Source organism: Manis pentadactyla, chromosome 14, assembly GCF_030020395.1.
Source record: "Manis pentadactyla isolate mManPen7 chromosome 14, mManPen7.hap1, whole genome shotgun sequence".
Taxonomy (NCBI): domain Eukaryota; kingdom Metazoa; phylum Chordata; class Mammalia; order Pholidota; family Manidae; genus Manis; species Manis pentadactyla.
Genome location: NC_080032.1, coordinates 6,611,230 through 6,639,200, shown reverse-complemented (window position 1 = coordinate 6,639,200; position 27,971 = coordinate 6,611,230). Strand labels below are relative to the sequence as shown.

The window sequence follows — 27,971 nt, the reverse complement described above, 5'->3', positions numbered from 1 at the left end:
TACTGGGATTCTGTTGCCTGCTTCTCTTTGGTACCTGGTAGATTTTCACTTCTTCATATCTGTTGTGTCAGTTAGTTTTCTTCTACTTTCTTGTTGCAAAAATTTGTGGAACTCTTTCTTCATTTCCTGTGATTTCTTCTTCCATCTTTTGGACCTTATACTTTATATCATCTTAGAAGATCAATCTGGAAGTCCATACCTAATATCTTTGTTTTTCTTGGGCTTTTGTATTTGGTTATCACTCTGTGTATTTCAGAAGTAAGCTTGTATTCATACATACCCTTTTTGAGAGCAAACCTATATCCTAGTTTTTCCAGTATGTATGTATCCCACCTTTCAGATTCTAGACGTTGTTTTAGATGCTGGAAATATAATGGTGAGAAGGTCAGATATGATTGTTGTTTTCATGGAAGGCAGATATGAACAAGTAGTTAGAATATTGGCACAGAGTGTGTAGCAAAAGGGAGGCTGACCACAGATAATATTCCATAGAATCATTATATATAACAAGAGATATGCTCAAGCAGTGACCAATTTATTGTAGCAGTATTTCACCAAAAATCCCTATTTGAATCATTCTTCAATTTAATCTATGGGAATAGTCACAAATGGTGATTTTTGTTACTTGGAGTGGTACCAGAAAGACTAGCTCATAGGTTTGATCAGTAAGAACTATTTATTTTGTATGGATAAACCCTTTTTCCTGGCTACTTCTTTGTCTGATTGTCATTGAAATGTGTGACCTTGATTATAAGGGTGACCTTGATTTCAAAGGGTGATTTCATTCTGTTAGAATGAATGTCTCATGAATGCATCACAATTACTCAACATAGGACATGTCCACCCTGTTAGCTTTCCTTGACCATGTACTGAAATGTTACTTCTTTTTCTTACTATGTGTATTAGCTTCCAAAGGCTGCTGTAACAAAATGCCACAAACTGGGTAGCTTATGACAACACAAATTTATTGTCTCATAGTTCTGGAGGCTAGAAGTCTGATATCAGTTTGTTGACAGGGGCCATTCTCTTTCTGAAGGCTGTAGGGGAGGATTTGCTCCATCCCTTTCTCTTAGCTTCTGTGTTGCCAATAGTTCTTAGGGTTCCTTGGCTTGTAGACATACCATTCCAATCTCTGCTTTCATCATCACATGCCATTCTCCCTGTTGGTCTGTGTCTTCACATGGCATTTTCATCTCTGTGTGTATCTGTCCCTGTGTCTCCTCTTTTTATAACTCCAGTCATATTGGATCAAGGGCCCACCCTATTCCAGTATGACCTCATTTTAACTTACATCTTAACTACATCTGCAAAGACTCCATTTCCAAATAAGGCTGCATTCATAGGTACTTGGGGTTAGGAGTTTAGTGTATCTTTTTGGGGGATACAATTCACCCCACAACATTGCTATTTCTTGTGGTAAGAAACAAAAACTATGTTATTTGTTCAGTTCATAGTGAATATTATTGGTAGAAATTATCAACAAATGAAAATGAAAACTGTACACAGTAATCTGCTACTAATCAAACACTGCCTCAGATTCTTATAGGTAACATTGACAGTCACAAAAATTAATCTAGGGGAAAAATAAATCTTAACCTCTACTGGTGTTCTCATGAAGGGAAATTGAAGGTCTTAGAGCATCACCTGGAAGAATGAGTCAGTCATAATCTTTTGAGTGTGGCTCACTCTCCTCTCAGTTTCCTTTCCTAGAAAAGAACTTTAAAAAATGCAGTTAAAAAATACCTTAAATCAGAGACTTCTCATGTTCATCTAGTGAATATTATTGAATTAAGGAGGGGCAGGAGACCAGGAGTTGGCATGTGGCTGTTTAGAAATGGGGCTCCTAAGAAGCTTCAGATAATTTACTCTCTCTTTTATTCCCATTTTTCATATAGTTAGAAGGGGAAGATAAAAGACTTTGATTCATGAAGAATCTGCTCACTAAAGAAGTGTTTATCAAGCCACTGGTTGACTTCAGAAAGGGATTAAGCAGAGAATGGAGAGGAAGGTTGACTCCAGGTGAGTGATGGGACATGACAAAAAGGATAACTGAAATTGTGGCCCATGTAGTAGCCTGTAAACATTTTGCATATGGAAATTATAAATAATCAAAAAGTAGTTTTTTCCTAAATCATATGTGGTGACATAGGAACTTCGGGTAAGGGTTTTTTGTTGTTGACATTTTGGGTTTCTCATCTAGAGTGTTGAGCACAATGCACATTTTATACTTTATGTTAAGGTCAAAAACCATTTGAGTCTATGAAAATAACCATCATTGCAGTTTTGATTCTGAGCAGGAGTGAGGATGATTTTCCTGAGGTTAGAAGATATAACATCAAGACTGGCAGGCTAGTTTATCTTTCCCCTACTTTTGATCATGGTGCTTTCAGCCTTCATTAAGGTTCTTCTGCTTCCAAATACAGGATCCAGCTCTGGCTAGTCTAGGCAAAAGGAAGGAATTTACAAGAAAAAAACTATGGTTTACTAAGAAACCTTAGATTCACAGGGGTGCACATGACTTGCAGTTGTCCAGTAATGAGTATCCCATTGCCCTAGACACAGTGAGTGTTTCACAGATGGCCATGTAACTGCAGAGGGCTAATCAGAGGTTTTTCTCTAAAGCTGAGACAGCCATTTAGAGAGAGAGGCCCACCTCCTGCTGAGGTGACTGCAGCAGCAGTAGCAGTTCCCACCATGCAGAAGTGGCAGGAGCCTGTGTTGCAGCAGGTAAGCAGGTCAGGACACTGAGAGAGGCAGAAGACCTGACAATGTTGAAACACCCGTTCTGATCCCTGAGGCTCTGGTTCACAATTCTTCCAAAGTAGGTAAGCCAGGGTATCTTCAGTTTGACTCTCCAGATCTAATCTCCACTCATAGGCCTCTAGGGCTTCCTGTTAGGTTCAGCCAAAAAGGACTCCTGGCAGGAGATAGGAGGGAGGTAAGAGAGTGAAGCCAGATTATTTATTCCCATGGCTCCCTCTTTACAAGATACCCAGGTTAGCTGTGCCCCTCCACGGAAGCTCACAGCACCAGGTAAGACAGCAGACTATATGACTCCCCTTCTGGATTCTGGTAATTTTTCCTTCGCCTTATCCCTTTGGGCCTGGAGGTGGTACCAGCTTAGCTTCTGCTAGCTTCACGTTCCTGTACTGTCCCCTGTGGTCCCTCTACCCCCACACTTTTGTAAACAGCACCATTCTCAACTTACCTTATTTTTGGTATGTCATATTTTCTTTGGGGCTATTGGGACATTTTATCAAGGCTAGTGTTGGATTTTGTCACATGGTTTTTCTGCATCCATTGAAATGATCATATGGTTTTTGTCCCTTCTATTAATAGGGTGTATTACATTAATTGATTTTCAGATGTTAATCTCACCTTGCATTCCAAGGATAAATCCCACCTGTTCAGGTGTTTGTAATATGGTTTTTATTAAGTTGTTTTTGGTTTGCTAACATTTTTGAGGATTTTTATGCTTATAATCATGAGGGATATTGTTCTGTATTTTGTGTGCATGTTGTATCTTTGCTTTTGGTAACAGGGTGTAATACTGGCCTCAAAAAATGAATTTGGAAATGTTCTTTTCTCCTTTATTTTCTGGAAGAGTTTATTTTATAGAGTTATTTATTTTTTAAACATTTTGTAGAATTTGTCAGTGAAACCATCTGGACCTGGTTTTTCTTTGTAGGAAAAATTTTGATTTCTAATTCAGTTCCCTTACTTGTTATAGACCTATTCAGAGTTTCTGTTTTTTCTCAAGTCAAATTTGGTAATTTGTGTTTTTCTGGGAATGTGTTCATTTCATCCAAGTAACCTAATTTGTCGGCATAAAATTCATAGTGTTCCTTTATAATTCTTTGCATTTATGAAAGGTCAGTGGTCATGTCTTCTCTTTCATTCCTACTTTTGGTGACTTATGCCATCTCTTTTTTTTTCTTGGTTGATCTAGATAAAGGCTTGTCAGTTTTGTTCAAGGACACTTACGGATACATTCTTTTTGTTTTGGGCTAATTTGAATTGGGTTCCTATGCTTGCAACTGAGGATGCTAACATATGGAAGTTTTTTTATAGACTCTATTGGGCCTTGGGCAAGGTGGAGGCTAGGGTAGCTGGAGGGACACCTATGCAGCGGGTATGTGGACCCTTCCCCCTAAGCAGTGCCATCTTTGTGCTTCAGTTTCTAACTATGGTTCAGTTTGTGTCTTAGCTCAAAATTCAGTCCTGGGAGAGTGAATCTAGTTGGTCCAGCCTCATCAAGTTGCTCCTCCTGCTGTAATCACCTGGGAGTTGGAGGAGGGTCATGGAGTTCCAGCACAGCTGCTGAGGTCCTGCCCCTGCTTAACCCGCAGAAGTGGGATCCTTGAATGCTGAATCAGTACCCTGCCAGTGTTTACCACAAGATCCCTAGAGTACTTTTCAGGCCTGTGTTAATTCATCTTCTGAAGCAAATTAACCATGGCCTTAAAATGAAGCTCTTTGGTCTCTGACTTTGGCATAATTTCTCCAAATACCCTCCAACTTTAGGTTGGGGAGCTTGAGAAGGGAATATATTTGCTTTTAAAAAATTAAGCTGTTAAATATAATACAGATACAGGAAGTTGCATAACATGGACTATTTGTGGGTTTTTTTTTAACATGGACTGTTTTTAATATATCATTTGAAATAAGCATATAACCATCACCCAGGTAAAGAAATAGTATATTATCAATACTTAGAAGTTCCTTTTATGTATCCTTTCCCAGTCACACCCACTCCTCCTTTCTTAGAGTTAACCATGATCCTACCTTTAATAGTAACCACCTTCTGAAATTTCTTTATATTTTTACCTTAAGTATGCATTCTTAATATAGTTTAGTTTTACCTCTTTGCCTTTATATAAATGGAATCATACTGTACGTGTTCTTTCGTGTCTTGATTGTTTCTCTCAAGATTTTCAGATTCCTCCATGTTACTGTCTGTTGTGGTTTGCTCATTTTTCTTGTTCTGTAATACGACATTGTAAGAATGTCCCACAATTAATCCATTCTGTGGATAGGCATATGGGCTGTTTTCAGTTTCTGAATGTGAAGAATATACACATATGTGTAGTGTGGCACACTGTGGTTCTCAAATTTGGGCCTGCATCAAAATGCCCTAGAGAACTTGGTCATAAACACAGATTGCTGGGCTCTACCCTCAGAACTTCTGATTCACTAGATCTGGGAGAAGGCCTAAGAATTTCTACTTCTGGTAAATTCCTCGGTGGTGCTGATGCTGTTAGTTCGGGGATCACACTTTGATCACTATTTTGGGTATGTACTTGGGAATAGATTGTTGGGTCAAAAGGTACGAGAATCCTCAGTTTTGCCAGGTAACAGTTCTCTCGATTGGTTGTGCCCGTCTGTATTTTCCTGGCAGTGTATGGGTCTGCTTGTGGCCGCACATCCCATCAACACTGTGCTACTCTGGTAGGTGTATAGTGGTAGCTCTTTGCACTTTTATTTGAGTTTCCTCATTTCTGTTGCACTATTTAATATGTTTTTTGGGCATTTGGATTTCTTCTTTTCTTGAAGTACATTTTGAAGTCTTATTCCCATTTTTCTTTTGAGTTGTATATTCAGTCTTTTCTCCATTTGATATATAGGAGTTTTTATATTTCTAATTATGAATTCTTTGGTGTCTATATGTTACAAAATATCTTCTCTTTAATTGCGGCTCACTCTTTTCACTCTGGTATCTTTTGATGAATTATGGTGCTTTAAATTTTAATTTAGTAAGAATTATCAGTGTTTTCCTTCATAATTAATATCTTCTCTGTCATGTTTTAAAGAATCTTTTTGTTCCCTTAGGTCATGAAGGTATTCCATATTATCTTCATTACTTTATTATTTTGCTGTTCACATTTATTCTCTAGACTACCTGAAACTGATTTTTGTGTATCATGTGAGTTTTGTTTTTTTCCATGTGGCTATCCAGTTGTGCCAGCATGGTTTATTGAAAAGATTACTCTTCAGTACCACCTTTATCATTAAGGGTCCATTTGAGTCCAAGTCTGTTTCTGGGCATTCTACTTTATTCTTCTGGTCAGTTTGCCCCTGCTACAAAATCATGATGTCTTGATTATATAGATTTACAATAAAGCTGAGGTCTGAGTAAAGTCTCTCACCTAGTACTTTTTTTTTAACTAAGGTATCATTGATATACAATCTTATGAAGGCTTCACATGAGCAACATTGTGGTTTCAACATTCACCCATATTATCAAGTCCTACCCCAACCCCACTGCAGTCACTGTCCATCAGCAGAGTAAGATGCTACAGAGTCACTACTTGTCTTCTCTGTGCTGTACTGCCTTCCCCGTGACCCCCCTACATTATGTGTGCTCATCATAATGCCCCTTAATCCCCTTCTCCCTCCCTCCCCACCCACCCTCCCAGCCCCTTCCCTTTGGTAACTGCTAGTCCCTTCTTGGAGTCTTCTCACCTAGTACAGTATATTAATTGACCATATATGTGTGGGTTTATATCTGGACTCTTTTTCTGTGTTAACTAATATTTTGTTTAGATTTTTGCATATGTATTCATTAGCAAGATATATAATTTTCCTTTTAAAAAATGTCCTTGTTAGCTTTTGTATTAAGGTTATGACTGGTCTCATAAAACAACCTAGGCTTATGTAGATTTGGGATGGATAGAGTTCTCTTTTCTTTTGTTCTTTTTTTTTAAATTTTCCAGAAAAATTTATGTGAGATTGGCATGAACTTTTCCTTAAATTTTGGTGGAATTTGACAGCAAGACCATCTAGGTGTGGTTTTCTTTGTGGGTTTTATTTTAGTTTTGTTAATGGTTATTGGAGTATTCACATTCTACATTTCTTCTCGTGTCAGTTTTGCTAAGGCTTGTTTTTCTAGCTGTTTATCCATTTTAACTTCTACCTTCAAATTTATTTCTATAAATAAATCCTTCTTGGGCTCTATAATGATGTGTTTTCCTTTTCCCCACTAATATTGGTCTATTTGGCTTTTTTCCTCTTCTTAATCCATTTCATTGACTATTTTGAAATTTTATTAGTGTTTTTAAAAAACTAACTTTTCTCTTTGATCTATTCTGCATTGTGTACGTTCCTATAACACCCTGTGTTTACCTTTTTCATAGTGTTTTACAATTGGGATTTTCATTGTTAGTAATCTCAATAGACTAAAAGTTCTTCAGCAACAATCTTCTGTCACAAGCAATTGGTGCCCAATAAACTTTCATTGAATGAATAAAAAGCATACATGTCTCTTTACTATCTGTGGATCTGTTGTTTTGTTTCCTTAATTATGGAGTCTTGCCTCTTTGTGTGCTAGACATCATACATTAAGAACTATGTATAGGAATGTATTTAGGTTTATGATGAAGGTGCCTTCCTTCAGAAAGGGTTTATATCCCCCTCTTTTAGTCTTTCCTGATATATTACTAGTCTGGAATCACCTTAAAACAATTTTAAGGCTTGCATTTCCCTGACCTGGTAGAACCCAAGAACCCAGACTGTAAATTCCAACCAGGCTGCAGTACTTCCAGTTCATCCACACTGTCAATTTTGTGAATGGTCCCCTGAGTCTTTTGGCGATGGACTTGTGTTTACTAAACTGATGTACAAACCAGAATGCCAGTTACTTCCTATTTTATTAAGTGAGTTTTAATCATTTCAGTGCATAAAGTGCTAGTTTATTAGTTTATAATCAGAAGTATGATTACCAGGGAACCAGCAACGTATGCCACCTTTCTCCCTATATGACACTGGCCACAGGAAGCTCAAAGGGTTTCTCGGGAGTTTGAAATTGTACTTTTGGAATGTAGTTGATACATCATCTCCATGATGACAGCTAGACTAACATATCAAAATGCAAATCTGATCATGTGCCTCCAGTCCAAGCTCCTTAGCATTACATTCAAGGCCTCTCCACAGCCCATTTCCTAGCCTCATTCTTACTGTTCCATGCCTCCTACTCTGTTTGCAGATATCTGTTCTGTTAGTTTGGATTAGGTTCAGAAAATCCAAAGTAACAGATGTTAAACAAGATAGAAGTTACTTCCCTTTACCTACAGGAAATCTGGAGGTAAGTGGCCCAGAGCTGTTAGGACAGTTCTATCCAGTCAGGTCCTCATGGACCCCTGGACCTTCTTCCTTTCCACTCATAGCTATAGAGAGAACCTACATCTCTAATATGTGGTTCTCATCCTCCCAGTTCAAATTCACAGCCATTCCAGGCAGTACAGTGGAGGAAATAAGGAGAAGTGTGCATTGGCTAGCTCTTACGGCAGATGACAGGAAGCTGCCACCTAAGTCAGAACTTAATTTCAGAAGTTAATAGCAGGAGAGCCTGAGAAATGCAGTCTTTATTCTGGGCAGCCATGTGCGCAGCCAAACATTCTCCTATGTGGAAGGAGAGCATGGATATTGGATGTATGTCAGTGTCCGTACTGGCTGTCAGCTGTCAGCATCTTGTCTTCTCATTGTTAGATGTCTTAACGTAGAATGCGTATCTGTCTTTGTTTCCCCAGGCTGAGCTTTGGTGCTGGGCACATAGTAGGTCTCGCCACTGGACGGACAGACAAGCATGCTCTGGGGCACGCCTGCCATGTAAGTGGCTAGATGAGTTGGCCAGGGCATGCCTTCTCCCTCAGCACTTTCAGATGAACACTTTTGATTTGCTTTCTCCTTACTTCTGTTTTTCTATATTTCTTGGCTAGTTATACTTTTCCTGTTGACTTTTTTTCAGAAATGTTCATTATATCCCTATGTTTTTAATTAAGCCTAGGCTCTTCCCTGTTGTTCATGATTTTTGGCTTATTGATCCTGGTTTTAAAGTGCCTTTTGTTTCATCTGTTTTTGTATTTCTTTAATCTTTTCCATCCTTCTTCCTTTCCTCCCTTTCATAATCCAACAAATATTTTATGAGTACTTACTGTGTGCCTGGCAGTGTATACATTAGCAAGTAAAAATGGTGCCTGTCATCATGAGGCTTAAGATAGGTTAAAGGAAACACACTCATATGTAAATAGACAAATATATAGTTTTAGTTTGCCATCTGTCTCTTCCTTTAGGGGTTGAATTTGTTAGAATAACTTAGCTTTCTGGGGCTGTCTGACTTATACCAATGTTGTTATCTTTATGGTTTTTAAACTTCCAGAGCCATAACTAGTTCATCTGCTGCCTGAATTGCTAGCTGGTAAGGAGGAGCCCGGAGGGACTATGAAAGCAGAGCAGTGGGGACAGGGATGACTTTGGGCTTGGGCTTCCCAGGCTATTGAGGGCTGTCTACCTGTTTGATTACGTAGCAGAGCTTCAAAAGGGGACTCTCCCAGTTTGCTGTTTCATGGGCTGTTCACCTTCTAGGGTCTCTTCTCTTTTTCTTTTAATGTGAGTGGATTGAAAGCTTTATTAAAAAATTTTTTGTTAATTTTTTTTTTGAAATAATTTCAAACTTAAAGGAAAATTGCAAGAATAGGGCAAAGAACTATATACTTGTCTTACCTCAAATATTCTTACATTTTGTTACTTACTAACATTTGTGTGTCTGTGTCTCAGCATTTTCAAGTCATTTGTCGACTGTACAGAGGAGCAAAATACAGTAGTCCCCAGGGCACATGTTGCCAGCTGAGGTCAAACAAGGCAGTGTGCTCTGCCTTCTTATTTCATCTCTCATACTGTAAGCAAGTGTCCTTTTTGCAGTTTTTACAGTGCCATGTTTTAAAAGTTTTGTGCTATTTAAAATGGCCCCCTAAGTGTAGTGCAGAACCCTGACTAGGGTTTCTAAGCACAAGAAGGCTGCGATGTGCCTTCCAGAGAAAATGTGTGTTAGACGACCTTTGTTCAGGCATGAGTTACAGTGCTGTTGGCTTTGAGTTCAGTGCTAATGAATCACTATATGTATTAAGTAGGATGTCTTTAAACAGAATTACACATAAAAACAAGGTTATATATTGACTAGTGGATGAAAATGTTTTTGAAGGCTCACAGGAACCTAACCATGTATTTCCCCTAGGGGTAATGGTTTAATATATTCAGTAATTCAGTGTTTATGGTGACTTTATAGAACATAACTACTGCAAATAATGAGAATCAACTATCTCTTACCATATTTTTTCCCTGGACCCTTTGAGAGTAAGTCAAGGCTAGTCATACCAGAAATGTTATTTATAATAGCAAAAGAAAACAACAAAATATAAGAAAAACTTACCATTTTGTTCCTTTCCTTTCTGGTTCCAGATCACACATTGTATTTTTTAAGTCTTCTTTAATTTGGAACTCTTTTTCAGTCTTTCCTTATCTTTCATGACCTAAACATTTTTAAAGAGTTCAGAAAACTTGCCTTTTACGAATATTTCCCAATTTTGGTTTGTTCAATGTTTCTGCATGATTAGGTTACGCGTTTTTGGCCGGAGTATCACAGAACAGATACTGTGTTCTTCTCAGAGTATCAGGGAACATGTGTTAATTTGGTTCCATGCCACTTATGTTAACTTTTATCACTTGGTTAAGGTGATGTCTGCCAGGTTTCTCCACTATAAAGTAATGAATAAGTATTTTGTGGGGAGATATTTTTTGAAATTTCTTCTTCTGATGAAGAAGAAATTAATGTCTTCTTCATCAGACTAGCCCCTACTTGTTTTTGCATCTACTGATGATGCTTGTCTATTTAGTACTGACTGCTATGATGGTTCCTAAATGATGATTTTCTAATTTTCTCATTCACTAAGTTTACTAGCTGGAGCTCTACTGCAAAAGAGCTTTCCATTTTCCTCCACGAATTTATTATTACTTTTATCAGTATGGATTCCTATTTTATTCATTGGGTTTTAATCTGTTCCTACTCAGATTGTCCCATATTTGGCCAGTGAGAGCCCTTTCAAGCTGGCTTCTGTCCTTTTGACATGCTTCCATCATTCTTTGAACACTTCTTTATTTTCCGACCCACTAAGATGTTCCAGGCTCAGCTCGTATTTTCCTCATCCAGACCTGAAAAGTGGCCATATCCCTAAGGAGCCCTGGTTCCCCTGGGCAGGGGATGGTATTATAGAAACAATATTTGAGCTCTGGGTATGCTGTTTGCTAATGAGATGTCATTGCTTCTAGCTATTTCCTGCAGGCAGTACTCTGACATACTTTAAAAAAAAAATCATGTGTTCATATAAATAAGATACTCTCGTAATATTTTTTAAATGGTATTAAAAATCAGAAATGTATTTAGTAAGACTATATGGTTTTGTATTGATAAAGACATTATTGGAAACTCATTCTTAATTGCTTTTTACATAAAGGTACATGTTTCCAACCTGTAAATGATTTCCCTTAAAATGACATTAAAAAAGAATGTATTAAGACGAATGACTCCAAGACCCTTGAGCTCTGTAGTTCCTGCCCAGAGCTGAGCCAGCAGGACCCTCCTCCAGTGGCCAGCAGTTGTTACTTCCAGAGATTGGGCTGCTGACTGTCCGTGAAGCACAGTTATCATCAGTCTGTCTCAATGAGCTTTTCTACTTAATTCTGTTTGTATGTTAAAAGGTATCTACATCACATTGCAGAAATAATTTGATTCTCTCCTTTCCCCCTTACTCCTCAAACTTGAGGTCTTTTAGGGAAGGTGCAGTTAAGAAACCTTATTCTCCAAAGTTACCGTCCAACAAAAAGTCCTCTGCCTTCTCTGGAACACGGAGGGAGAAACCTAGTGCCAGGCGTCCAGTGCAGCATCACGCCTCCCATGCTTGGACCCGAGGGGGCAGGTTAAGAGAATTGCGCATCAGGTGAGCTCGCAAGTGGTCACCTGCCTGCAGTGACTTTTCTGTTGTTCTCCCCTCTCGGTTAAAATGTCAGGGTGATTCCTACTCTCCTGTCTCAGTTATTGGAGACCTTGATGCCTGCTCTTCATGGTGGAATGTTCAGAAGAAAAGGATATTTAGGAATCTGCAGACATAAAATCTATCATTGAGTATTTTAATCCACATTCTTTATGGCCATACAATGTGTAAGCTATAAAAAGTCTTACAGAAAAAGTCTAAACATGGTCCAAGAAAAATGATCATTTTCTCTTATGCTTGATGAGGTGTATCAAAAGTATATCCATATATTCACTGAACAAAAATTTATCAGGTGCCTACTTGGCCCAGTGTTGTGCCATAGGCTGAGCACACAAGGTGACTAAGACATTCCAATGGTCCATGAGCTCGTGAAAGGTTAAAATCAGGTAGGTTGGGCAGACTGACACACCAGTGAAGTGTGGTAAGTCCTGTGAGAGAAGAGGATGCAAAACAACAGGTCCGCATGGCAGGAACATGCTAGTGTAGCCAGCAGTGACTTCCTGGAGAAGGTGGGGTTTAAGCTGAGCCTGAAGGGTAATGTGAGAGTAAGCCAGATAAAGGGCAGGAGGAAGAAGAGTGGTCCAAACCGAACCTGGAGATTAACTGACCAGGACAGCCAACTTCGTGTGTGTGTACCAGGCACTGTACTATGTACTGGGCTCCTAGAAGATGTGGTCCCTGCTGTCAGGGGCTTCCAGTACAGGGAGAGCAATAGGCACTGTGTGACCAATTACGTGACTAGGTGTCATAAAATTACACTAGGGCTTGGAGCAGAGTGCTGAGAGTACAAAGCTACTCACAGTTTGTTGGGGAAAATCCATGCAGGTTTCATGTAGGAGCAAGTATTGAGGATGACCTTGATGGAAAAATGGGCATTTGCCAGGCGTTTTAGGCAGGAAGAGTAATATGAACAAAAGCATTATCACGTACTTCCTTTTCTTCAACTCTGAAGTCTTCATCGTCAAATACTTTACATTGAAATTGTCTTTTAAAAATTATCTGCTTGATTTTGGCTTTATAAATCTGCCCCATCCTATTCTCCGATGCAAGATTAGCTCTAATTCACCTTTTGACTCATACTTGCATCTCTCCCCTTGGACTTTAAAGTTTTCCTCTTCTTTCCAGAAAATTGATGATAAAAGCCAACTGGAGTTTTAAAATGTATATATCATTTCTTTCCTTCTTTCAGGTGCGTGGCCAGAAAGTTCTTGTATTTGTGGATTCGAATGACTTTTGGAAGAGTATTTCCCTCTAAAGCCAGGTAGTATTAGCTCAGAACACCAAACTTCTGCTGAGTTCACTCTAGGTGTTTGTTTTGTATTAAGCCCACATGTAACCTTTATTATAGCATGTATTGCGTTCTTCCCCTGCTCCTCCCCCAGCCTCCAGTAGGCAGATAATATAATGGTAAATATTAGTTTGACTGAATGAGTAAATGAAGAAATCAAATCAACTAGGTGAGCTAAGACCCTCTGGGAAGAAAAGTATTTGCCTAGAAGTACATGAGTTCTTTTGGGGCACTGGTGTCTGACAAAATGACTTGATCTAGGGCAGAACCTGGGGTGAAAGTTGGCATTAGCAGGGGGAAACTGTTTTAGTCCAAAGAAAGCCCCTCTGCCATAGCTTTACTTTGTATAGGCTGCCACCCACTGCTGTCGGTTTTGATTAGTTTTAGCTGCAGTGCCCAGAGTGGACTGCAAGGGTGAACCTTAGGGTTCAGGGACGCTGTAGGAGGCAGTGGGGATGAAAAGAAGGGGCCAGAATAGGCTGTTGCAGAGGGAGAGTTGGCAGCCCTTGAGAATGTCAGCATTTTAAAAAAACTGAAGTGTTATGGGTTCCCACCCCCTTTCTTCTCCCCTTACTTCAACCTTTCCTGTTTAATTTTCTGACAGTTTGGCTTTCCTAATCTGGGATGTCACCCAAGGTCTCTTGATTCAAGGTCTCTAAACAAATTTGGCCTGTGTGTGCTCTGAAATCTGTTCTTTCTATACCTTGAGGTCAGCCCTGCTTTCCCATCTCCTTTGTGTGTCTTTACCGGCAAAGCACCCAGTGTGGCAACAGCTTGTCTGAGCGGCAAGTATCAGGCATAGCTCATCTGATTCTCCTTCTCCGAGACCTTGATCCTGGCCTTCACGGCCTTGGGAGCTCCTCAGTGCCCTCAGATTTTTTTTTTGTCCTGCTTGTGTTGTTCTCAGTGCACAAACTGATCTGAATTACCTAGCTTGCCATTGTCAGAAGTCTTTTTTGTTTTTGCTTTTTTTTTCAGATGAGTATTTCATTTCCCCTTTAGTAAAGTTATACTCTTGCATTCTTCTATTGACTGCCCTGAAGTCAATATTTTTACTTACTTATATCTTTAACTTACTAGAACCTAGTGTTTACTGGTCCTTTTGTCCTCTTCCCAAACAAGGCAAGGTCCTTAGAATACCCTGCCTGTGTCCCTCCCACTTTACGTCCTTATTGTAATTTATTTTATTATTTTATTTTTTTATTAAGGCATCATTGATATACACTCATGAAAGTTTCATAAGAAAACCAATGTGGTTATTACATTCACCCTTTGTAATGTATTTTAATTCAGACTATATTTTTTAATCTATAAAACATTCTTGTTTTATACAGCCAATATTCACTTAGATTTATTCACATATTCACCCTTTCTGTTGCTCTTTTCTTCCTGCATCTCTAGGATTCCATCTGTGATTATTTTCCTTCTATCATTAGAACATTCCTGAGTCTTTCCTTTAGAGTGACCCACTTGTGATGAATTCTCTCAGATTTTGTCTAAAAATGTTTTTATTTCCCTTTCATTTTTGAAGGATATTTCACTGGGTATAGAAGTTTGGGTTACCACTCTTTTTTCCCAGCATTTTGAAGATAACCCCATTGTTTTATGGCCCCATTGTAAGCTGCTAGTCTAATTATTGTTCTAAAGATTCATTGTTTGTCTTATTTTTCAGAGTTGTAATATGGTATGACTTAGGCATGGGTTTATTTAAGCCTTTTAGCTCACTTTTGAGATAGAAGGTTACAGGGTTTTACATTTTGTTTTGTGTTTGTTTTTTGGTTTGGTGGATATATCTCCTCTGGCATACTTTTTTGTCCAAAAGCATGTTATTCTGCTGCATTTTCCTTTCTTACTCAAAAACTATATAGTATTTCATCTCACCCACTTTTCTGTTGCTCATTTTTACATAGAATTAATTGTTCTGAACTTCTATAGAGTGAGGCGAGGTCAGTCAAACTTTGCTAACTTCATAGAGCTCCCTCTTCTGTCTTTTTTGTAGTGTTCAAAAACATGACAGCTTGGTCTATGTAATGTCCTAGTTCTGCTCCCCTGCAACACTTGGTCTGATCCTCTCTTTGTCTATTGTCCCTCTCCTGCTCAATTTTCAATTTGTTCCACTCCCAGCAGCTTCTCAGTATGATGCCCTGTCTAGAAGGCAGCCTAGCTGGTTGGTTTTGAGACCATACGGGGTGGACTGCTCCAGTGGCTTCAGAGCCCCGGTATTGGAGTGGACAAAACTCCTCTCCGTTTCAGCTGCTGCTATCAGATTGGTCCTCTGTCCTTTACCGTGACCACTTGCTGGCTGTTCTGGGGTTCTCCTGTTCTCAGGTTCCTCAGGCACCACCCTCTTTGCTCCTTCCTCCTATTCCAGTGTTAATACCATGCAGGTCTTCTGATTATGAATGTTTGCTCCTTACCTGCTTGGATTTTGAATTTGTGGGGATGCCTTGTCACCTAGTTTTGTTATAATTGATACATGAGGTTTAGTTTTGCTGCATGGTTGTTCTGTGTGTTTTATGGGAATTCAGAGATTGAAAAACTATGTTTCCACCTCCACTAACTTACCCAAATCCTTTTCCTATTTAATTTTATCTACCTTATATTTGACACATATTTAACTGGAAACCTCTTTTCAAATAACATCTATTTTTAGTCCAAATACTTGGGAAATGCTGATTGTATTAGGTAGAAATGTGTTTGACTCTAAGTAAGATAAGGTCTGACAGTAGTTTCTACAAAGTGGGAATTGCTTTTTCTCATAAGCAGTCTAGAAGTTGTCATTGGCTCAGCTGTTAAGTGATGTAGAAGCTGTCTAGTTCACCATCCTTAGTATGACGACCCTTTGTCCTCAGGCATGACACTGCATAGTTGCAAGATGGCTGCTCTAGCTTTACACGGGGTGTGGGGGGGAAGGGTAGTGTCAGTGAGATGTGTTCTTTCATATGCAACAACAATAATAGTATTATACACAGCAGTAAGAGTAGTATAATTCTACTTGGGCTCCCGGACCTGATTCCAGTTGGGGTGTATGTGTGTGGGAGGGAGTCTTCCCGCACACAACACCAGGCAATTCTTGAACTCCAGCAGGGTGTCAGAGAACTCAACTCAATTATGATGGTATCTGCCTGGAGACAGCACCAGATTCCTCAGGGTAAGGGCTCCGTCCTGCAAGACTGCCCTCTGCCCCCCACTCCAGACCCTGTCAAAAGCCCCAGGCTGTTACCTATGCTTCAGACCTACCAGCTACCCATTGAAGGTTCTAACAACATCCCCTTAGGTTCTATTAATTTGCTAGAGGGGCTCACAGAACTCAGGAAAACGCTGATGTTTAACAATTTAGTGAAGGATGTAAGATAATAGCCAGATGAACAGATACATGGGGAAAGGTTCCAAATACAGGAGCTTCCAGGATCCAAGATGGCAGTAGATTCTTCTCAGGGTTTTTTATGAGGGCTTCATTATATAGTCATGATTGACTAAATTATTGGCCATTGGCTGATTCAACCTACAGCTTCTGCCCTTGGGTGGGGTCCAAAAGTCTCATTAATGTGACAAAACACCATTTCACCTTTAAGACACAGCAGCATTTTCAGGGACTGTGAATGAAGACTAAATATAGCTGGGAAATATATATTTGGTCATGAATGACCAAATATGTATTTCTTATGACTCATTATATTGCAGTCAGTTAGAGCTGTCTCTTAATCAGGAAAGTGAAACTTCCCTAGAAACCCCCAGCAACATTCTACTTCTGCCTCACTGGCCGGAGCTACGTCACTGGCCATGACTCACTACAAAGGAGGCTGGGAAGGCAGTGGATGCCAGGAGGAAATGGAGGCTTGGCAGTGGGTGATGGGTTAGCCAGTGACTATACCTGCCATACCATTTTAAAACATTCACCCTTATACTCTTTTTTAGTTTATTTGCTCTTGAGTGGTATTAGGGTATAAAGGAAAGAATATTGGAAGGGAATTTAGGAGTCCTGAAGTTTGGCTCTAACCCAGATCCCACCTAATTTTTGATTTGGGGGTAAGTTACAGCTCTGGGCTTCAGTTCTAAAATTACAATATGAATAAGTGAGAAGATTCGTCAGGTAAGCACCTACCACAATTGGAATTAATGATCTTTGCCCCTTTTTTGTCTTTTTTTCACTTTTTTCTCACATTTAGGAATATTAGAGGAGAATGCTGTCATACCAGAAACTGCAGAGTAATACCTTTATGTTCTTGGAGAATGTTTTGACTTTTATAAACTGGAGTTATTTTATCATTAATAAACGAACCCAAATGACCATTGAATTAGTAGGGCAAAACAGTACTGTTTGTGTCTATATATAAAGCAGTCGTAAATATGATTTAGTCACCTATTTTGCTGAAGAGAAGATCTGCCCAAAGCTTTTTGGCTCATTTGAGAAGTAGATAAATAGTCATATCTTTTTGTGGTATTTGATTCATTAATATATCTTGTTTATTCTTAGCTAATGGCATTGCTTCCTTATTTTCTTGAGAAAATAGCAACGGAAGAGACCTCCACTACACTTACCCACTGCCAGCATCTATCACCATACACCCTGCTCTCCCTACTGTTAGGCAGATGAACTGTCAGTGCCCTTGTCTGTGGCAAAATTTTGACTTCTGCTGTATATTTCCCTCATGCCTACTCAAGGCCATCACTCTAGCAGTTTTTTTTTTCTCTTTCGACATCATCAGTTTTTCCCTATTTACTGGATCATTTGTACCAGTGTATAATGCTGTTATTTTCCCCATCCTGAAAAAGTCTCTTTGACCCAATTTCTTCCTGCAGCTAGCACATCTCTTTGCTCCTTACATCACATCTCCTGGCCATATCATTGTCTCCAGTACCTCTTGTATTCTCTCTTAAATCCATCCCACAAGGCTTCAGACTCTACCACTCCACAAAAACTGTTTGTTAAGGCCACTAAATTTGCTAAAATCAGTGATGAATTCTTAAACTTCCTCTTGACCAATCCAGAAACATTAGAGAGTCCATCATTCCGTTCTTCAAGATCTTCTCACAGCTTCCAGGTTACCACCTTCTTACGGGTTTCCTCTGCTTCTTTGCTCCTTCTAACTCTCTTTTGTTGGTTCCTCCTCGTCTGAATACCCTACAGCAAGTCTTGACACCACTTCTGTGTACCTTACAACTGTGGCAATCTTGTCAAATCTTATGATTCCCAAAGATCATGACCTCTCCCATGAACTCCAGACTGCTACATACTGACAGCCCCACTGGGTGTCTAATAGATGTCACAGCTTCATGTGTCCACTACCAAAATAGAGATCTTCCCCACAAGCCTCCCTGCTGAGTCTTCTCCCTCTCAGTTAATAGAAACTCCCATCCTTCCAGGGACTCAGGTCGGAAACCTGGGAGTCATCTTTGACATCTCTTCTCTCATACCCCAAATTACAATGCCAACTGCCAAAATTACATTGATTCAACCTTCAAAATATATCCAGTTCCAACCTCTTTTCAGCATCTTCTCTTGATACCACCCTGGTCCATGCCATCATCATGTCCCCCCAGAATGCCTTCAGTTACCTTCTCACGGGTCCTCTGCTGCCAGCCCTGCCCCTGGTCCGTCTCTTCATAGCAGATTGTCTGAGTCAGTCAAGTCACGTCACTTGTCTGCTCAGACCTCAGGTGGCTTCCCAACCTGCTGAGAGTAGAAGCCAGAATCCTTACTGTGGCCTGTGAGGCCAGTCAACTTTGTTTAACCTATCTATGGCTCTCTTTTTTTCATATCTGCTGTCAGATTTTTAATTTCCAAGAGCTCTTTTTTCTTCTCTGATTACCCCTTTTTTCTAGCCTCCTGTAGGCTTGTAATTTTTTGAGGTAAATGTAATGATTTGTTTTTAAGATTTTTGTCTGCTCATATTGTTTATTCTGAACTCTTTTTTTCTATGTGCTTATGATCACCATCTCATGTTGGAGCCTTTCCTCAAATGTCAAGAGATCCTTTTATTGTTCATATTTAAGAGTTAGGCACTTAAACTCTAATTTTAGGAGCTTTTGTTTGTATGCATAGAGACTTGTAAATTGAGGGCTTCACCACTTTAGGCTTTTGAATCAGAAATCAGATGGTTTCACTGGGGGACCTCCAGCTGTCAGTATCTGAAAGTCTCTTCCATTAGGTGGGTCAGTTTTCCCCAAAGGAGAGGAATCTTCCAAATTCCTCATGGAGAGGAGTGCGGTGGAGGTGGGTGGTGGTGGGTGGCAGTGGTTATTAGCTTAGCTGTGAGCTGAGGAGAGGAAATGTGGGTGTCATGGTTCAGCACGTAGACTCGCTTAGGACCCACTCCAGAGCTCCGCCTGGTATTACACAACCCACCGCCCCTCCAGTTCAGGTTCTCCTGAGATACACCTGAGTCTCTGCCTGAGTGGATACGGGATCCAGGAGCCTGACTGCTTCTACACACAGGCTTATAATGAATCTTGTGTTTTCATCTCCACCCAAAACTCCCCCCTTCCTGATGCCGCTCCTTCCAGTGCCTCTCTGGGGGCTCTGCCACCAGTTGGTTCTTTTTGACTCTCCTGCCAGAGGACACTGAGTTCTTTGCTTTCTCTGATCTGTTGATTCACTTGCCACTCTGCTATTGTTTTAAGTTTGTTGACAGCTCTTGTCTATCATCATTGCTCCTATTCTCTTTGTCTTCGTGGGCTTATGCCTTTTGAAATGTATTTGCTGTTATTTTTGTGGGATTTTGGGAAGGGAAGGGGGTAGGTGGGGAGATAATAGATGGTGGAATATCTGTACAAATGAAAATGGTTCTTTTCCATTAAAAATTTAAAAAATTATGAACAAAGCAGTTCAAAAAACTTTCAAATTACATAAATGTGTAATATAGGAAACACCAGTCTCTTATCATCTCTCCTTGAGTGAGAACCACTGGTAATAGTTAGGTATTCTAGAGATTTTTTCAAACTTTTAATATGTTTAATATAATCATTTAGGTATGTACATACACATGCATGCATATATATGTTTTTGTGTATATGTATATATTTATATATGTATACCTATTTGTAACTGGTATGTGTATGCATACTTTATATATGTATATATATATTTGGTGTATATTATATTAATTCTAAAATATGGATACTAGAAATACAAAATATGTTTTTTAAACATGATATCATATTATACATATGCGTGGTTGCTTTGTTTTTCACCTAACAACTTCTCTGGAGCATCTCTCCATTCAGTGACTTCTACTGTGTTTCATTCATAAAAAGTGATTACCTGCCATTGATTAAATTTAACCTGTCCCCTTTTGAAGAGCATTGTAGTGGTTTTCTTTTCTTTCTATTATGAACAATAGTGAGGTGAATTTCCCTATGTATATCTTTGCTGTCCAGTTTTTTAAAAACTATGAGTGGGTGATTCATCCAATAAAGGGTTAACATCCAAAATATATAAAGAACTCATACACCTCAGCACCAGAAAAACAAATAACCAATTAAAAAATGGGTGGGGGACCTGAACAGAAATTTTTCTAAAGAAGAAATACAGATGGCCAATAGGCACGTGAAAGATGCTCCACAACCCTAACCATCAGGAAAATGCAAATCAAATCCACAATGAGATACTGCCTCACACCAGTTAGAATGGCCACTATCCAAAAGATAAGAAGTAGTAAGTGTTGGCAAGGATGTGGAGAAATGGGAACCCTCTTACACTGTTGGTGGGAATGTAAATTGGTACAGCTGCTGTGGAAAGCAGGGTGGAGGTTCCTCAAAAAACTAAAAATAGAAATACCATTTGATCCAGTAATTCCACTTCTAGGAATTTACCCTAAGAAAATATGCACCCCTTTGTACATTGCCACATTATTTACAACAGCCAAGATACAGAAGCAACCAAAGTGTCCATCAATAGATGAATGGATAGATAAAAAAGATGTGGTACATATACACAATGGAATATTATTCAGCCATAAAAAAGAAAGAAATCCTGCCATTTGCAACATCATCGATGGACCTAGAGGGTATTATGCTAAGTGAAATAAGTCAGGTGGAGAAAGACAAAATCAGTGGAATATAAAAACAATCAGTGAAATAGCAGTAGACTCACAGATACTGAGAAGTGACTGGTGGTTACCATGGGGGAGGGGTTAGGGTGGATCAGTGGGGAAAGGGAGGGGGATAAGGGGGCTCAAAAATTCTCAATTACAATATAAGTTGGTCACAGGGATGGTAGTACAGCATGGAGAATATAGCCAATGATTCTGTAACATCTTCCTGTGTTGACAGTAACTACTCGTGGGGGTGAGGATTTAATAATATGGGTAACAGTTAAACCACTGTGTTGTATATTGCAAACCAATATAAGATTGTATATCAATGACACTTTTATAAAAAGAAAAAGAAAATATACCCAAGTATTTAGGATAAAAAATTTAGTCTGATGAATGAATAAATTGAGAATAATTCTCAACTCAGTATTTGAAGTCAGTTTTTATTTTACTTTAACCTCTTTAATTGTTAAATCTGTACTATAAAATTTTTAGCCTCATTTCTAGTTTAAGAAATTCTAAGGTTTTGATCTGAAAAAGTTAAATATTCTATTTGTAATCTTTCTTGGTGTTATCAAACAGTAAGCCACACTCTTCTTTGACAAAGCAGTATGTAACCAATTTGGGAATAGTTATCAGCTCCAGCATCATCATGTATCTCTCTCTGATTCTTTTTTCATTGCCCTAGGCATTACTATGAGCAGAGGATACTACGGAAGGTCTTTGAAGAATGGAAAGAAGAGTGGTGGATTTTCAATCGAGAGTGGAAACTCTGTGTTCGAGCTGACTGTCACTACAGGTCAGATTTCATGTTATATTACTTTAATTTTACTGATGCACACTACCAAATAATCACTTATTGGCATGTTTCTGGACAAAGGGAGGGAAGTCCCCCGCCCCCAGTTTTATTGAGATATAATTGGCGTACATCACTGTATGAGTTACATCTGTACGGTTTAAAAGTTTGACTTACATACATTGTGAAATAATAACCACAATAAGTTAACATCCATCATCTCATAAAGACTTTTTCTCCTTGTAATGAGAACTCTGAGGATTTACCCTCTTAACAACTTTCATATATATCATACAACAGTGATAACTTACATCCCTAGTATTTATATTATAACTGGAAGTTTGTACCTTTTGACCACCTTCCTTCAATTCCCGTTCCTCCCACCACCACCCCTGATAATCACAAGTCTGATCTCTTTATCTATAAGGGGTTTTTGTTGTTTTTTTTGTTTTAGATTCCACATATAAATGAGATCATATAATATTTGTCTTTCTCTAACTTACTTAGCATAATAACCTCATTGTCACAAATGGCAGGATTTCATCATCTTTTTTGTGGCTGAATAACATTTCATTATATGTATATGTGCATACCATGCATACCACAACTTCTTTATCCATTCATCCATTGATGGACACTTAAGTTTTTTCCACGTCTTGGCTGATGTAAATAACGCTGCTGTCAACATGTGGGTGCAATATCTTTTTGAGTTAGTTTTGTTTCCTTTGGATATTCCCAGAAGTGGAACTGCTGGATCATATGGCAGTTCTATCTTTACGTTTTTGAGGATCCTCCATATTCTTTTCCTAGTGGCTGAACCAATTAATAATACCACCAGTAGTGTACTAGGTTCCCTTTTCTCCACATCCTCACCAGCATTTGTTATCTCTTGTCTTTTTGTTGATGGTCATTTCAATAGGTATAAGGTAATACCTCACTGTGGTTTTGATTTGCTTTTTCCTAAAGACTAGTGATATTGAGCATCTTTTCATGTATCTCTTGGCCATTTGTATATCTTCTTTGGAAAAATGTCTATATAAGTCCTCTGTCCATTTTTTCATTGGATTATTTACTTTTTCTCTATTGAGTTATATGGGTTCTTATATATTTTGGATATTAACTGCTTATCAGATACATGGTTTGCAAATGTTTTTCCCCTTCTGTAGTTGTCTTTTTCACTTTGTTGATTGTTTCTTTTGCTGTGCAGAAGCCTTTTAGTTAGATGTAATTCCATTTGTTTATTTTTTATTTTGTTGATTGTGCTTTAGGTATCATAGCCAAAAAAATCATTGCCAACACCCACATGAAGGAGCTTTTTTCCTATATTGTCTTCTAGGAGTTATATGAGTTTAGATCTTATATTAAAGTCTTTAATCCATTTCAAATTAATTTTTGTGACTGGTGTAAGGGGTCTACTTTCATCTTTTACATGTGAATTTCTAATTTTCCCAGAACCATTTATTGAAGAGACTGTCTTTTCTCCATTGAGTATTCTTGGTTCCCTTGTCAAATATTAGTTAACCATATATACTTGGGTTTATTTCTGGGCTCCTGCTACTGGTTCCATTGGTCTATTTGTCTATTTTTATGCCAATACCATACTGTTTTGATTATTGTAGCTTTATAGGATAGCTTGAAATGAGGAAGTTTGATGCCTCCTGCACTGTTCTTTCTCAGGATTTCTTTGGCTGTTTGGGGCCCTTTGTGGCTCCATAATATGAGAATTGTTTTTTCTACTTCTGTAAAGAATGTCATTGACCCTGTAGATGGCTTTTGTTGTCTATAGATGACATTTTAACAATATTAATTCTCCCGATCCATGAAAATAGCATACCTTTCCATTTGTCTTCTGTTTCTTTCATCACTGTCTTGTAGTTTTCAGAGTAGAGATTTTTCATCTCCCTGGTTAATTTTATTCCTATAAAGTTTTTTTATTATTTTTGATGCTATTGTAAATGGGCTCTATTTCTTTCTTTCTTAGATAATTCATTGTTATTGTACAGAAATTACAGTGATTTTTGTATGTTGTATCCTGCAGCTTTAGTGCATTTTAAAAATTAGATATAATAGTTTTTCGGTTGAATTTTTAGGATTTTCTGTATAAAATCATGTCATCTGCAAACGGAGACAGTTCTACTTCTTTCGTTCCAATTCTGATGCCGTTTATTTCTTTTTCGTGCCTGATTGCTCTGTTTAGGACTTCCAGTACTATGCTGAATTGACACCCTTGTCTTGTTCCTTACCTTAGGTAAAAAGCTTTCAGCCTTTCTCCATTCAGTATGATGTTAGCTGTGGACTGTCATATGTGACCTATTATTATGTTGAGATATGTTCCATCTATACCTAATTATGTTAAGTGTTTTTATCATGAATGGGTGCTGAATCTGTCAAGTGCTTTTTCTGCTTCTTTTGAGTTGACTATATTTGTTTTTCTTCAAATTATTTTTAGAGTAAGCAAGATCAAAGTCCTAAATCAAACCCAAGCAAATGTGCGCTGAGTACACATAGGGTCACTCCTCTGATTCAGGCGTCACGCTGATGACGGAATAAGTGTTCTCACTGATGCTCACCTGTATATAGTTTCTGATTCTGAGAGTATTCTCTTCTTTAAAATACTAAGTTTTAATTTGTATTGATTCTGGGAGAAAATATATGCCCAATATAGGACATTAAGAAAATAGAAATAGAAAAAAAAACTCTCTTAATCCTTGACATTTATAGGCCTAAGGATAAATGAAGGAAAAAGTCAAAACTGGGAATTATATCAAATATAAATATTTATATCTTTTTTGAGTGTCTTATACATTGGATCTTTTTGAAATGATATTAACACTCATGATAATAACCTTTTTAGTTTTTTGGGGGGCAAGGTTTCTGATTTATGGATATTTCAGGTAAAATGTAATGTTGAATTATTCTAATAAGCTGATAGATTAGAAATCAAGTTTTAGGAAATGGGGTAGTGAAAATATGAAGGACTGATGGTCTTAATGTGTATAGTGTATGTATCAAAATGGGAAAGACAAAGGAAAAGTGTCATTGACCATGTTTTTATGCAAAGGAGAAAGATTGTTTTATGTTTTATGATGTGATGATCAATATATGATGATCTCATTCCAAATGTCCAGGCTTTGTGGATGCTGAAGGTGAGCTTATTCTCGGATAATTCAAGCCTTTTCTCATAGTGATACTATGAGGTGTGAAGAATGGCTCCCCGTCAAGGAAAATAGGTTTCACAATGAATGTAGAAAGTGAAATTTTAGCTTAGAATATAGATATGAATTTATTATGTCAGAAATGTCCATGTTAATTTCTCATGAGAACAGAACAGACTGGATATCACTTTAATTGTTTTGTTTTAAAGAAATGCCATTTGCTTTTTTGGCTCCCTCAGATATTACTTATACAACCTAATGTTCCAGACCTGGAAGGCTTACGTGCATCAACAGCAGGAGAAGAGGAACAAGCACATGAGAGCCAAGGATCATGGTGAGAGAAGAAAGAACATGTCTAAAGAAAATGCCCCCATTTACTTTACTTTTTTCTTTAAGGAGTTTTTTTGAGCATTTTTAGTTGATAGCAAAACTGAAGGGAAGGTACAGAGATTGCTCATATACCTCCTCCCCCACATGCACAGCCTCCCCCATCATCAACAGCCCCGGCAACAGCAGGACATGTGTTACGACTGATGAACTTCTATGTTGACATAAAAAGACTGAGACATAAAAAAATATTGCTCGAAGTTCCTAGTTTACGCTAGGGTTTACTCTTGCTGCTGTACATTCTGTGGTTCTTTAGCCTTTTCTTCTTGGTCAGTCTGGCTAGAGCTTTATCAATTTTAATCAATTTTTTCAAATAACCACTTTGATATTTTCTATTGTTTTCCTGTTTTCAAGTTGTGATATCTTCTTCTATCTTTGTTATTATTATCTCACTTCTCCAAGGTCTGGTTTTAATTTACTCTTCTTTTTCTGGTTTCTTAAGATACCAGCTGAGATTATTAACTTGAAAGCTTTCCATTTTTCTAACATGGTGTGTACTGCTGTAAAGTTTCCCTTAAGCACTGCTTTAAATGTATCCCACAAATTTTCTGTTCTGTTTTTATTCAATAGAAAATGTTTTCTAATTTCCCATAAGACTTCCTTTTGACCCATAGATTATCTAGAAGTATGTTTAGTCCTCTATTGGGGATTTTCCATTTCTTTCTAGTATTTATTTTCTAGTTTATTCCATTATGATCAGAGAACAGACTTAATATGACTTCAGTTCTGTCAATTTGTTTAGATTTGTTTTGTGGCCCAAAATATGCTCTGTCTTCTGAATGTTTTATATTTACTTGAGGAATTTGCATTCTGCTGTCTTATATTATTTATAGCTATAATCAACACAGCTGTATTCCAGAGTGAAGGAAAAGTCACTTGAATTTTTAAGATAAAGTTATTTCTGACATGACAGTTGCTTCAGGTCATGCCCACAGACTCCAGGGGAGAGTCTTTTCACTCTTACACTGTTAAATAGAAAGTGCAAGTACTTTTAGGCCTTAGGGAAGCACGGTTCTCAAATTATCAGTCAGAATCATGGCAGAGATAGTTAAAGCAGATTCCTGGGTTCTACACACAGAAATAACAGCTTGCATCTATTGGAGATAATTTTCATGGATAATTTCATTTACTATTTGCAAACATGGCTGTAAGGGAGGCACCATTTTACAGATGAGTAACTTGTGTGAGGTTACTTAGCTAGCGACAAAGTCAATATTCATACTCTTACTTGCCTTACTTAGAAGCCCAAACTCTAAGCCTCAGTACCATACTCGCCTCGTTGCCTGAGTTGTAATGATTCCTGAGGTCTGGGGTGGGCCCAAGGAAGCTACTTTTTCATATTTTGATTTGACTTGTTAGCAACTATGAAATATAAGTATAGCTACAGTCCTACTGACCACAATTTGGAAAATGTCCTGTAAATGGATTATATACTTTTATACCCTCCTTTGTGTGCCAAAAAGAGAAGAAATTTACTTCATTAGTAATGACTTTCATAATGAAAATGGAATTTACCACAATGAGATCTGTGGACCTTTAGTAAATTCCGTTTCCTCCAATATTATTACTGGTCCCTTTTATTTTGTTTCCCAAACAGATAACATACTATCCTTTCCTTTAGTTTTACTCGTACAACTTTACAATTATTGTTTAAAACAGTAAAGTTCATGGCGTATTTTCTTCTTTTTTAACTTTATATTATGGAAAATTTTAAATATCTAAAAAATTGAAAGATGGAATAACTCTCCTTTGTGTATCCATCACCCAACATCAACAATTGTCAACTCAGTCTTATTTCTCTGCTCTCTGTATCATTCACATTATTTCATCTGTAAATATTGAAAAACATACAAGTAAGAGATGAGGGCTTTTAAAATAAAGGATTTCTGAACAATGCAGTATATTAATTTTCCTTTAAATCTTTTGTAAATGTTACCACTTATGTATCCATTCTTTACATATACTTGCATCCTTATTAATTTTGTAGAGGTTCACAACTTTTCCAGCAGGGGGCACTTGAAGGCTGAAGGAATTTACTCAAAAGGAGGGATGAGTACAGAGAGCCCATCATAACCCAGAAAAAGCCATCTCTCCCTACCCTGTTTTGAAAATCTCTTTGGTGTGTCTAGATGCAAAGCAAAAGATGCGACAGGCCTGGAAGTCCTGGTTGGTCTATGTGGTTTGTCGTAGGACCAAACTTCGGATGCAGTCCACTGCCCTGGAGTTTAGGCAGCGAAGTGTTCTGTGGTGAGTGTGCTCAATTGCCCTACACATCATCAGCCATCATTTTACCTCAGCCTTGCTTTATGTTGCTGGAAAGGCAAAACCAGGGCTCACCTACCCATCGTTCTGATGCCAAAGCCCATGTTCTTCTTTTTTTTTTTTTTTAGCCCATGTTCTTAACTGCTGCCCTGCACTGCGTCTCATCAGCATTGTCCACATGTTGGACAGACATGAGTTAGTCCACTTTCAAAGCCAGATGTGTAT

The 27,971-nt window shown here is 38.2% G+C and overlaps 1 protein-coding gene across 1 annotated transcript in view; it reads left to right on the top strand.

Annotated features, from left to right (window-relative positions):
• The first annotated feature begins 1,925 nt into the window (after window positions 1–1,925).
• Window positions 1,926–27,971, top strand: part of SFI1 (SFI1 centrin binding protein) — a 67,137-nt gene continuing 41,091 nt past the window's right edge. Inside the window, 8 exon segments of the mRNA XM_057491633.1 lie at window positions 1,926–1,943; window positions 1,945–1,974; window positions 1,976–2,019; window positions 11,595–11,768; window positions 13,012–13,083; window positions 21,835–21,945; window positions 25,337–25,431; window positions 27,614–27,731. Of these exon segments, the coding sequence (XP_057347616.1) occupies window positions 1,926–1,943; window positions 1,945–1,974; window positions 1,976–2,019; window positions 11,595–11,768; window positions 13,012–13,083; window positions 21,835–21,945; window positions 25,337–25,431; window positions 27,614–27,731 (662 nt within the window).